Here is a 13,263-nt window from a genome sequence, read left to right as displayed (position 1 = left end):
TCTCACTTTCTCTCTGCCCCTCCCGTCGCCCCAGCCCCCTCCTTTCACTCTTTCTCTCTCTCTCTCTCTCCTCCTGCCTCCCCCCTCCCCCCCCCCGCCGGAGTCCTGGGGGCCGGATTAAAGGTCTGCGCTCCTCCACCTGATCTCCGCGCCGCCTGGCTGTGCCCGGTCCGAGTCCCCTGGAAAGCCGGGGAGGGGGTCGGAGCGCGCTGCTGACCTCAGCGATTCCTTGGCGGAGCCCCCCCCCGTCCCCCCGCCCGCTCCTTCCTCCTCCTCCTCCTCCTCCTCCCCCCGCCCCCGCCCGGCTCTCTCTCTCTCTCGCTCTCTCTGCGCTTTGCCTCCAGTCGCGGCCGGCCGGAGCGAGCGCGGCGCCGCGGAGCTGTCCGAAGTGCTGATCTCCGCCCGCCCGCCCGCACCATGCCGCGCTCCTTCCTCGTCAAGAAGGTCAAGGGCGACGCTTTCCAGGCCGGCCCCCCGGCGCCCGTCTACCACCCGCTGCAAAGTTCCCGCGGAGAGGCGGCCGGACCCTTGGCGGACGCCCACCCCGCCGAGGACAATGGTGAGCGCCCTGGAGGGAAGCCCCGGGGGGCTCGGGGAGGGAAGGGGGGCTTGGATCGGGGGAGGCTGGGGAGGGGGGTCTCGAGCGCCCTTCGCCCTTCCCGGCAACTCTCCCTGCCTCGCAGCTTGGGGTGCCCTCGCCGAGGGTGCGGTCTCCGGCGACGGCGCAACGGCCTCCCGGATCCCCCGGGAGAAGGGCGGACCGAGCGAGAGCGGATGACCCGGGCGCGGACCTTTTCCCCCGGGGAAGCGGCGTCCCGGAAAAGCCGGGCTGCCTTCTCGGCTGCGTGGGAGAAAGTGAGGGTCGCCAAATCTGGGGGGCAGAGAGCGCGGGGGGGGGAGGGGGGAGGCGCGGAGCAGCGGCGGAGCGCTGTTTTGCTTTTTTGTTTGTTTGTTTGTTTTGCGCACATGGAGCTCAGAAGGAGCCGTTTCCTTGCCGGGGACCGGGAAATTCGCGGACTCCTAGAGAAATAAAAGAACCGTTCTGGGGCACTTTTTAGAGATCCCCAAGGCAGTCTCCTTTTGTCTTGGCTGCAAGGTCCTTCGCATCGGGAATTTCGGGACCCTACAGAGATCCTTCTAGAAGGGATACTTTCCCCAAAACTAACTCTCTCTCTCTCTCTCTCTCTCTCTCTCTCTCTCTCTCACACACACACACACACACACACACACACACGGGGGGGGGGAGTTGTTCCAGACCACAAAAAAGACTCCATGGGACATCCCTGCCTTTGAGCCTCTAGTCTAAAGGTGGCCAGACTACAGTCTCTGGCATGCTGGCAGGGGCTCATGGTAATTGTAATCCACAGATGTCTGGAGAGCCACAGTTTGGCCACCCGGCGTCTAGTCCACAAGAATCTGACTCTTTCCCACCCCCAGTCCGGCTTCAGGCTCTTTAACACACGCTCAACAATAGCTGCTTCAATCTGCTTCAGCCACTTCAGTCCGTGAATGGATATCACCATTCCGCACAGTGAGATCCACACAGAAGTGGCTTGGAAGTGCATTATTTAGAAAAAAGGAGCCGAGCTGGAGGGTTTTGACACCGAAGGAGTCTCAAAGCACCTTCCAATCACCTTCCCTTCTCACCCCACCACAGACACCCTGTGAGGTGGGCAGGGTGGAGAGAGCTCTGAGAGAACTGGGACCAGCCCAAGGTCACCCAGCCGGCTTCATGCGGAGGAGGAGCCAAACTCACTTCTCCGGATTAGAAGCTACCGCTCTGACCACAGGACCATACTAACTGTGGAGCAGGCGTGGCCAAACTGGCTCTCCTGATGTCCATGTCCAGCTAGCAGGGACTGATGGGAACTGTAGTCTATGGACATCGGGAGAGCCACTCTCTGGCCACCCCTGCTCTAGAGTGTATGAAAAATGCTCTTCATCAGTCAAGTGGATTGCTGCTTCTTGGTCAGTAGAGTATGCCTGTACTTTAGAAGTTTGCCTCTGGTGTGCATTTAAGTGTGTGTGTGTGTGCGTGCGTGCACACGTGTGAAGTGTTGGTCTGCACCTGTGTCCCTCCCCCAGACTCCTCTGATCAATCTCTGAGAAGTTAAGCAGAGCTGCTCTGCAAGAACAGCACTATCAAGACTGTGACTGGCCCAAGGTCACCCAGCTGGCTGAATGAGGAGTAAGGAATCAAACTTTGGTTGGTGCATGGAACTGAGCCCCCCCCCTCCCCCTGACAAATCCAAAGGCAGGCAATGTCAAACCACCTTGGAATATCTGTCCTGGCCTGCATGACCCAACTGTGGTCCTCCAGATGTTCATGGACTACAATTCCCATGAGCCCCTGCCAGCAAACACAGTGGAAGCCTATTGCAGTGGAAGCCAGGGAGTTTCTGCCCTGGGAAGTGCAGGGTTGTTATGCAGAGGTCGGCCAGGGCAGATCCCCTCTGCTTCTGCCCTGATCTGACGGCCTAGGCAGGGGGAAGCTAAGAAGGTTCTGCCTTGGTTACGACTTGGATGGGAGACCACAAGGAAGTGCAGGGTGGAAACGGAGAGGCAGGCAAGGGCAGTTCACCTCTGCTTGTGTGCTCTGACCCAATGGCCTAGGCAAGCCCTGCTTCAGTGGGAGCTAAGTAGGTTCTGCTGTGGTTACTACCTGGATGGAAGTCCAGGGAGGGAGACCATGGCCAACCGCCTCTGCTTGTCTGCCCAGGGTCAGGCCGGGCAAGTACCTGGATGGGAGATGGCTGAGGAATTCCAGGGTTGCTACGTAGAGGCAGAACCCTTCTGTTTGCCTTTCGCTTTAACAACTCTACAGGGTCATCGGAAGGAAGGAAGGAAGGAAGGAAAGAAGGAAGGAAGGAAGGAAGGAAGGAAGGAAGGAAGGAAGGAGGAGATAGAGAGAGGAAGGAAGGAAGGAATGAAGAAGAGAGAGAGGGAGGGAGGGAGGAAGGAGAGATAGAGGAAGGAAGGAAGAAGGAAGGAAGGAGAGAGAGAGAGGAAGAATGAAAGAAAGATAGAAAGAGACAGGGAAAAAGAAGGAAGGAAGATAGAAAGAGGCAGGGAAGGAAGGAAGGAAGGAAGGAAGGAAGGAAGGAAGGAAGGAAGGAAGGAAGGAAGGAAGGAAGGAAGGAAGGAAGGAAGGAAGGAAGGAAGGAACAGAGCTGGATTCAAGGATTTGGGACTCTTGGGAAAAGGAACTTCAGTGAGGGGCAGCAGAGGTAACGAAACCCCCCTGGAGTCCTCTGCCCCAGTGACTCATCCCAGCAAGCTCAACCACCTGCCAAACTCTTTAAAAAATATCACCTCCCGATTGCCAGGAGGGCAATTAAAATCTCCGCACAGGCACCTATCCAAAGGGTGTTTTAAACAAACCAACCTTTCCTCACTTCGGCTGCCAGGGCCATGTTGTGATTCACAGTCGACCTAATGACCACGAGGGGAAGTAAACCCCTTGACCTCCTCTGTGGGTCCCTGAGTGACCCCCAGACTCCGCATGACCAGAGGTGGCTTCTTGGGACTTTTTTCAGAGGTCTGAAGCCCCATGGGTAATACAAGCCCCCCCCCCCGACCCTGCTGGTTTGCAACCTTTTCCTCCCTCCCAACAGTCCGAACACAAATGAATTGGAAAGTCCCCCGCCCATGCTTTTTCCCCCAGCTGGAGGACACAGACCTGTCCTTTAAGCCTTCACTGCTGGGGGTCTCCCATCTCGCAAGGTCCCTATGGTGGGGAGGGGGGGGGAAGGTCATTGCAAGCAGCATTAAGACCCCTTGAGGTAGGAAAAAGTAAGGTAGAAATGTCTCCTCGTCGGCTTCTCCTGACCTGGACAGGCCAGCCTAGCTCCATCTGGTCAGATCTCAGAAGCTGGACACAGAATCCCTACTCAAGATTTGGATGGGAGACCACTAAATCGTCCAGAGTCATGATAGAATCATAGAGTTGGAAGGGACCTCATGGAAGGAGCCTCATGAGGAGGGCTGCAATAAATTGGCTGTAACCTGAGTACAAATAAAAGGGGGAGCGGGTTTCAGTGTACAAGAAGAAGAAGAAGAAGAAGAAGAAGAAGAAGAAGAAGAAGAAGAAGAAGAAGAAGAAGATTGTGTCAGTGCTTGGCTCTTGGGGCCCTTTCTTACGTGCCCAGGGAAATGCAGATTGCCAGTGTGGGGTCTGGAGGTGAATTTCCTCTAGGCCAGACTGGTCAGAGATTCTGGGGGGTTTTTTTTTGGGGGGGGCATAATCTGGGTATGGGACTGAGGCCACTGTGGGCGGGCAGGTAGTCGTGAGTGTCCTGCATAGTGCAGAGGGTTGGACTAGATGACCCTGGAGGTCCCTCTCAACTGTATTAATTCTATGATTCTAAGAGGTGCTGGCTTTTTGGTTGCCCGGTTTTTACGAATCGAAGGAGGCTCAAAGCGGCTTACAATCATTTCCCCTCCCTCTCACCGCAACAGACACTTGGTGAGGTAGGTGAGGCTAACAAAGCTCTGAGAGAACTGTGACTGGCCCAAGGTCACCCGGTGGGTTGCAGGTGGAGGATTGGGGAATCAAACCCGGTTCTCCAGATTAGAGGCCACTACGCCAATTAGGACTTAGGAAGAAGCTGAGAGAGCTCTGAGAGAACTGAGAGAACTGTAACTGACCCAAGGTCTCTCATCTGACTGCCTGTGGATAAAACCCAGTTGAGAGGCCATGATGCCAAGCAGAGCATATGAAGATGCTTTATAGAGGAACTGGGAGCTACCTGTCCATGTGAGATGCTCAGTCTTTCCTGGCAGAAGCTATTAAGAGCAGTTAAGAGCAGGAGCCTCTAACCTGGTGAACCAGGTTCAATTCCCCACGCCTCCACATACAGCCAGCTGGCTGACCTTTGCCAGTCACAGTTCTCTCAGAGCTCTCTCACCCCACCTTCCTCACGGGGTGTCTGTTGTGGGGACAGGAAGGGAAAGATGTTTGTAAGCTGCTTTGAGACGCCTTTAGGTAGTAAAAAGCAAGTACAAAAAAACAACTCTTCTCGTATCTGAATCTCAACGGGCATCCCCCCCCCCCCGGGAAACTAGCCCATGTAGTCGAGCATGGTGTAGCAGTTAAAGAGAAACCATGACTGGAATCTCTGCTCAGGCCCTGGAAGTTCACTGGCCCATCTGACCTCAGGCCAATCACATACTCAGGTCTAGCCTCCCTCACAGGGTTGTTGTGACAATAAAAATGGCTTTAGTTGGGAGATATCAGTGGCTTCTGTTTCAGGGTGGCCACATTTCTGTTCTGTAAACTCACTGGATACAACACAACGCACAATTGCCAGCTTCATGAGGTTCCCCACAGAGAACTCCTTGGCCCTTAATTGCATTCCAAGGTCTTGTAAATAAGGAAAGGTCATTCCAAGAGCTATTAAATGATCCTCCCCACAGAGATTACAGCCATGGCTGCTAAATGTTTAGTTGAAGTACTTATAGCCAGAAGTATGGTTTCTTTTTAGTGTATTACGCTTTGATCTGTTTTGCTGTCGTCTATTTCTGTTTGGTCTTGCTCTGACCTTTTGCCATATATACCTTGCAATATTCTGGTATGTCAATAGAGATGAATGAATGAATGAATGAATGAATGAATGAATGAATGAATGAATGAATGAATGAATGAATGAATGAGTGAGTGAGTGAGTGAGTGAGTGAGTGAGCGAGCGACTGAGTGAATAGATTCAAGTGGGTCACCATGTTGGTCTGAAGCAGCACAATAAAAATATCACCTTAAAGACCAACCAAGATTTATTCAAGGTGGGAGCTTACGAGTGCATGCACAGAGTGCCTGCACTCGAAAGCTCCCACCTTAAATAAATCTTGATTGGTCTTTACGGTGATATTGGACTCTATTTTTGTTGAGTGAGTGAGTGAATGAGTGAGTGCATGTATGTGTGAATGAATTAATTAATGAATGAAAATGGAGGTGAGGAGAAGGAATGCAAGCTCTTTTGGGTCCCCGTAGCAAGGTCTGAATGAGGGAACCCAAGGGGAACGACCGGACAGGCTTCCCCAGGAATCGTCTGTTGACAGGATAAGGACACTCAGGAGCCGATTCATCCCTCATCGAGACGAGGCAGAACAAAGAGCGCTTTGACTGGGAACATCCCTTCCTCTTGTCTCTGGCGGGATGGGGGCAGGTGGATCAATGGGAAAGGGAAGCAGCGGGAACATATGGATTGCCTTCCCCAGGGGGGAGAGGAGCAGGGGGGAGGCGGGCAGCTCTCCCCTCCCCCCATCCTTTCCCCATTGGCCCACCTCCTGGTCAGTCAAAAACAACCATGCATGCAGCTGCCTCAGCCCCTAGTTAATAGGCATCTCCAAGGCCTGGAAGGTCTTCCCCATTCTTTTTGGGGAAGCAGAAATGCTGGGCTGTTTTCAAAGCTTGGTGCTCGTGCAGTCGCTTCCTCTGCTGTCCCGAACAGGAAGCCTCAAGGGATTCTTGTGATCCAGCGTGGTGTCGCGGTTAAAGAGCAGCGGCCTCTAATCTGGAGAACCAGGCTGGATGCCCCACTCCTCCTCCACATGCAGCCAGCTGGGTGACCTTGGGCCTGTCCCAGTTCTCTCAGAGCTCTCTCATCCCCACCTCCCTCACAGGGTGTCTGTTGTGGGGAGAAGAAGGGTAAGGTGTTCATAAGTCACTTTGATACACATGAAGCGTGCTGGGGGACGTTAGGCCAATCACCATTCTCTCAGGGCTCTCTCAGGCCCACGTCCTTCACAAGGGAGGTGGTGGGTTCTCCATCTTTGGAGATTTTTAAGCAGAAGCTGGAGAGCCATCTGATGGAGAGGCTGGTTCTGTGAAGGCTCAAGGGGGAGGAAGGTGACAGTGGATGAGCGAGAGGGTTGTGAGAGTCCTGCACAGTGCGGGAGGTTGGGCTAGATGACCCTTGAGGTCCCTTCCAACTCTAGGATTCTATGATTCTAGGGTGTCCTTGGGCCAGTCCCCGTCCTCTCCGAGCTCTCTCAGCCTCACCTGGGTGTCTGTTTTGGGGAGAGGAAGGGAAGGTGATTGTAAGCTGCTTTGAGACGCCTTCAGTAGTGCCAGGCAGGGTACCAACCCCCCCCCCCCCAGCTCTTCTTCTGGATATGCCCAGGACAATTCCAAGCCTTGTGGATGGAAGGCAAGAAAACCAGGTGCCACGGAGCATGCGGAAAAGCCCAGTGAGTGGGGAAGGGGAATCGAGATGAATCCGCAAATCAGCAGCTTCAGCACCTTGCGGGGAAATCCAATCAGCGTCAAGGAGGCCAGGGCAGGTGTGCCCAGGGGGGCTCCTGCCACTGCTGCAAATCCGACGCTGCCATCCATCTCTCCCCCCCCCCCCCGCTACGATTCACAAATCGTCCTCTGGGGCTCGGAGACCCTTTTGCCTTGGCTAGAAAAGCTGATCCAAGCAAAAGACCCTCCAACGGCGACTTGTTATGTTCTCGGCCAAGGGGGACACGGCTGTCCTTGCAGAACAGAAGCCCGTGAGAAATGCTCAATGGCTCTTAGTAAGCTCGATTGCTCGATTGCTCTCCTTCTGTTGGCTGCAGAGGAGAGGACACGCAGTAATGGGTTTAAACTTCAAGTACAACGATATAGGCTAGATATCAGGAAAAAGTTTTTCACAGTCAGAGTAGTTCAGCAGTGGAATAGGCTGCCTAAGGAGGTGGTGAGCTCCCCCTCACTGGCAGTCTTCAAGCAAAGGTTGGATACACACTTTTCTTGGATGCTTTAGGATGCTTAGGGCTGATCCTGCATTGAGCAGGGGGTTGGACTAGATGACCTCTATGGCACCTTCCCACTCTATGATTCTATAAGCGCTGTGACCAGAACTGGCTGGGGATAGACAGAAAGGTTAAAATAGCTCTGGAGCATTGCCTTGTGTTGCTTCGGGGAGGGGCGGCTCAGTTTGGGAGGTCTGAGTCAGTAGAAGGCGGCTTTGTGGGTTCGTGCATTTTTTTGGGGGGGGGTGGTGGCATTTGGTTCCACTTGCTCTTGGCTGCTCCCCCCCCACCCCCGTTACTCACACCTTTTCCAGGAAGGGCTAAACACAGCAGGGCTAGGGAAGACCTTCAGGCAAATCTTAGACAGCTGCGGTTGGTCAGAGATGGCTCGGCGATGGCCTGGACCTCCCCATTCCGTCAACCTCTCAATCCCAGGGCCAGGAGTCGTCTTCCTCTGTGCCCAGTTCTTGGAGCTCCAGAAGAACTGCCTGAGACAGAATGCTGGACTAGATGGAGTACTGGTCTGACCTTCAGCCTCTATGCCCTGTTGTTGACCCTTGGGGGGAACTGGTTGGCCAGGATGCTGGACCAGATGGACCTTCACTGGTCTGATCCAGCAGGGCTCTTCTGACATTCTTATGAAGGCCTTGGTCTCTATGCCCTGTTATTGGCCCTCCAGAGGCACTGGTTGGCCTCTGTGTGAGACAGGATGCTGGATTAGGTGGACCCCTGGTCTGACCCAGCAGGGATCTTCTGATGTTCTTAGGAAGGCCTCACCCTCCCTGCCCTGTTGTTGGCCCTCCAGAGGAACTGGTTGGCCTCTGTGTCAGACTGCGTTGAGCAGGGGGTTGGACTAGATGGCCTGTATGGCCCCTTCCACCTCTATGATTCTGTGGTTCTGTGACTAGATGGACCCGTGATCTGATCAAACAGGGCCCTTCTGATATAATCATGAAGACATTACTTAGCAGAATACAGATCCCTGGGAAATAGGTATGAGCCATGTGGCCAGTGTATACTAAGAGGCGATTTCTCCTGAGTTTATTCTCATGAATAACAATTGTTCATACATGAGAGGAGAGGGAATAGCCACTGAAGAAAAGAATTCTTGTTTTGCTGGATTAAAATATAAGAATCATACCAGAGACGTTAGTTAACACATTTATTTTTCCCACCTATACACCACTTCCTTATTATTTCTCGCTGGTTACCGTGGAAAAGGGTTTGCCATCCTATTGGCATTCGGATCCTCTCGGGAAAGGCAGGGGAACGAGAACATGAAAGGGAACCCTGTAAGATTCCTGTTCCCTCCCTCGGTCTGCTTTCCACCCCCTTGCATGAAGCAGCTGACAAGCCCTTGGTGTGTATTGGGGGCTGGGGGATCAAAATGAAACGCAGGCGGTGGGGGGGAGGGATTGCTTTGGTTCTCCTCCCGGCGATAACCTTGCTGCACGCTCCAGAGGAAGTGCAAAAATCTGCTGAGCGGTGCATTTCTTTGCGCATGGAGCGTGTGTGACTGTACTCGGTAAACAAGGAGAGATGGAGGGGGTGGGGGGGGGCAGGAGGAGGGATCTGTGCACGGCAGATATGGAAGAGAGAGCTGGGAGGGGGAGGGGGGAGCCCTGGTGCTTTTCACCCGTGATAGAAATTCAAGGCGGCTTTTCAAAAAAAAAAATACTGTTAATAATAGTCACAGTAATAATACCCAGAGCAAATGTGGAATTTGCAAGACAGATGATGATGAAGAAGAACTGGCTTTTTTTTAATACTGAGCTTTTCACTACTCAAAGGAGCCTCAAAGCAGCTTACAAACCTCTTTTTCCTTCCTCTCCCTGCAACAGACACCCTGCGAGTTGGGAGGGGGGGACAACAAGAGCTCTGGGAGAACTGCCCTACAAGAACAGCTCTAACAGGACTGTGAGTAGCCCAAGGTCACCCAGCTGGCTGCCTGGGGAGGAGTGGGAAATCAAACCTGGTTCTCCAGATCAGAGGCCGCCCCTCTTATCCACCACACCACGTTGGCTCAGAAGAGAGCCAGGCGAGAACAGCTCTTAGAGGGTCAAGGTCAGATCTGGGGTAACCAGGATGCTGGTGTGCTGTCAGGCTCTGTCACGCTCTCAAACTAACTAACCTGACCTTATTTCACAATTAGGCAGAGCAAGAGTCCAGCAGCAACTTCAAAACGAACTATACATTTTTGTTAGTTTTTGTTGGTATTTAAGGGGCTCCTGCTCTTTTCTACTGCCACAGAAAGAGTAACCTTGTGATCCATCTTGGTCTACAGGAATAAGTTATAATTCCAGGAGATCTCCTATGAAAGGCCTCCGGGGATCACTGGTGCGTACGGATAGATTTACTCGGGAGGAGTCTCTGCGAAGTGGAGTTTTGTCCACCTGTGGCACTTTTCTTTTTGGCTTGCACATCAACATACTCTGGACATTTAACTACGGCCCAGGGGGTCTTTGTTCCCACGCCTGACGCATGTTAGTTGCGTAGTTTTTGCAGAATTGATTTAGAGCCTTTGTTTGGGATTTCTCTTTTGGGGCTCGTTTTGAGGGTCCAAACATGTCATGAGTGTGAATCTCTGGAACTGGACAGGCAGCTTCATCTTGGACACTTGGATTTGAGTTTTGAATGGCATTCCTGCCTGTCCTTTTGCCTCCTAGAATTATGGGCACCGTGTAATAAATTCTTGTGTTTTATTTTATGTTTTGTTTGCTTAACCTTTGTGTTCTTTTGTTGCCAGATCTGGGTTGGGAAAAATTCTGGAATCGGCGTCTGGGGAGGGGACTCCACCAGCGTATAGTGCTATACAGACCACCTTCGAAGAGGTCATATATGGTCATGTTGACCCCCATCCCAATGGCCAATGATAGGCCTGGAGGGGGTGGGAGGGGGAGGGGCCACAGGTGGGCATGGCCACAGTTCTGCTTCCCAACCCTATTCTGCACGATTGATCCACTTCTGGGGTTTCTCAAAGCCTGAAGAATGTTCCAGGGGGTTTCTCAACGGTAAAAAAAGTCGAGAAAGGCAGATTTCTAGTATTATTTTAGCCCAAAGTTTGCTATATTTGATTTTGTATTTTTGACATGTTTTTATACCCTGATGCAAGCCGCCCTGAGGCCACTTTTGGAGAGGGGCAGCCTAAAAACCCCATCATAAATACAATAAATCTCGTTTTTCCCTCCTGGAGGTTGGCAGGTCTCCCGGATTCCTAATTGGCCATCTCTTTCTGCCCTTCCCCCAGGCTACCTCCAAGCCCGCCTCTCCTCTCCCGGCTACGAGAAGAAACGCGGCCTCCAGCTGCCCTCTCCGGACCCTGCGTATACTCCGCTGCCCGAGGACTACAGCGACCCCGAGAGCCCCCAGTCCAGCCTCTCGGCTCACTACTTCCACGGCGAGGCGGCCGTGACCGAGAGCTACTCCATGGATGCCTTCTTCATCACCGACGGCCGGTCGCGGCGGCGCAGCGTGGCGCAGCGTCCCGGCCGGCACCGCCACGCCTGCCCGGAATGCGGCAAAACCTATGCCACCTCCTCCAACCTGAGCCGGCACAAGCAGACGCACCGCAGCCTGGACAGCACCATGGCCCGCAAGTGCCCCACCTGCAGCAAGGCCTACGTCTCCATGCCGGCGCTGGCCATGCACGTCCTGACCCACAACCTCAAGCACAAGTGCGGGGTGTGCGGCAAGGCCTTCAGCCGCCCCTGGCTCCTGCAGGGCCACATGCGCTCCCACACCGGGGAGAAGCCCTTCGGCTGCTCCCACTGCGGCAAGGCCTTTGCCGACCGCTCCAACCTGCGGGCCCACATGCAGACCCACTCGGCCTTCAAGCACTACCGCTGCCGGCAGTGCGACAAGACCTTCGCCCTCAAGTCCTACCTCAACAAGCACCACGAGTCGGCCTGCCTCAAGGGCGCCGAGCAGCCGCATGCCTGCCACGCTGACGGGAACTGAGGCCGGCCCTTCTGCCGGAGCGAGGGGAGGAAGGGTGTGGTGGAGCCGTTGCCCTTGGGGGGAAATGGAGGGAGGGTGTTAGTAGTGTGGCTTCAGAGCGGGGGTCAAGTAAACACCAAAGGAATCCTGTGCAGGCTCAATCAACAGTTAAATGAGGGAACCTCCAAACAGGAGTGCGCCAATTTCCAACAGAATAACAAAATGATCCGGTGAATGACCCTTGTTTCAGTATACTTCATCAGTGTATAATGTAGCAAGCATGTAACAATCAGTGGGCAAAATGAGATACAATGTCAGATGCTCAGCATTCTCCCAATCTCCAGAAACGTGCAGTAGCAATTGCTGAGCAATTATATACTGATGAAGTTTAGTGAAACAAGGGTAATTCACCGGGACTTCTTTGTTAGTCTGTTGGAAATTGGCAAACTCCTGTTAGGCGGCTCCCTCATTAAATGGTTTATTGAGCCTGCACAGATTCAGTTGGGGTTTGCTTGCTACGTTCCGTGTCCTGCGTTTAATGGCTGCATTCAGATCAGGGTTGCCAGCTTCCAGGGGGAGCCTGGAGCTCACATGGGATTATGACAACATGGGACTCTCTGAAGAAGAAGAGTTGGTTTCTATACCTAGGGGTGCCATCCTCCAGGCAGGTCCTGGGGATCCCCTGGAATTACAGCTCGTCTCCAGTCTCCAGTGAAAATTGTTGCGTTGGAGGGCAGACCCCATGACATTGTATCCCACTGAGGTCCCTGCCCTCCCCAGGCTCCATCCCAAATCTCTAAGAATTTTCCATCTGGAGCTGGCAACCCTATTTATACCCCTCTTTTCTCCAAGTGGCTTACAATCATCACCTTTCATTCCTCTCCCCACAACCATCAGCATTTAAGGTGGGGAGGGGGGCTGAGAGAGTTCAGAGAAGTCCCAATTCACCCTACAGGCCTCCTGCAGAGGAGGAGTGGGGAATCGAACCCGGTTCTCTGGATTAGAATCTGCCGCGCCGAATCGCCACTCCACGCTGATGTTCTGCCTTCCCCGGTTTCTTTGCTGATGTCCCGGACTCTTCGTCAGGCTCCGTCCCCCAAATCTCCAGGAATTTCCCAAGCTGGAATCGACCAACCCCTCACAAGCCGTTTTGGGACCCGAGGGGGGGGGGTCTCCTTCCGCAAAAGCATGACGCGAAGAACTCGCCCTTCCTGGAATCTGAGCAGATGTTTGGAAAGACGTTGACGTCAATTTCTTAGGGTCGACGACCTTCGACGACCTTGTCTACTCATCTCTTTTCCCTCTTTCTTTCTCCAATAGCAATAACTCCCCCTGTCCGTGGAGTGGGGAAGCTTGATTTAAGAAGAGGACTTTGGCTGATTCTCAATAGGAGAACGGCGGAAATTCTTCAGGACTGAACAAGAGAGGAAGAAAGCAAAGGACCCCCCTCCCTCTCTCTTTTGGGAAACCCGGGGCGTATTTATTCTTTAATTTATTAAGCTATTTATTGAGTGCTGCTGTTTCTCTCCATTTTCTTGGGGAGGACAAATGCTTCCGGCCCATTGGGAAGTGATGCCGTTTGGGGGCACAGAGCAA

General features: G+C 53.4%; 1 protein-coding gene across 1 annotated transcript; it reads left to right on the top strand.

Annotated features, from left to right (window-relative positions):
• Nucleotides 1-316: 316 nt before the first annotated feature.
• SCRT2 (scratch family transcriptional repressor 2) lies at nucleotides 317-11,910 on the top strand. Its single transcript, XM_077335980.1, has 2 exons — nucleotides 317-559; nucleotides 10,979-11,910. The coding sequence occupies exons 1-2, from the start codon at nucleotides 418-420 to the stop codon at nucleotides 11,686-11,688; spliced, it is 852 nt and encodes a 283-aa protein (XP_077192095.1). The 5' UTR covers nucleotides 317-417; the 3' UTR covers nucleotides 11,689-11,910.
• The last annotated feature ends 1,353 nt before the right edge of the window (nucleotides 11,911-13,263 follow it).

This window comes from Paroedura picta, chromosome 4 (genome assembly GCF_049243985.1).
Source record: "Paroedura picta isolate Pp20150507F chromosome 4, Ppicta_v3.0, whole genome shotgun sequence".
Taxonomy (NCBI): domain Eukaryota; kingdom Metazoa; phylum Chordata; class Lepidosauria; order Squamata; family Gekkonidae; genus Paroedura; species Paroedura picta.
The sequence above is the reverse complement of the archived record's forward strand: the minus strand, read 5'-3'. Positions and strand labels throughout refer to the sequence as shown.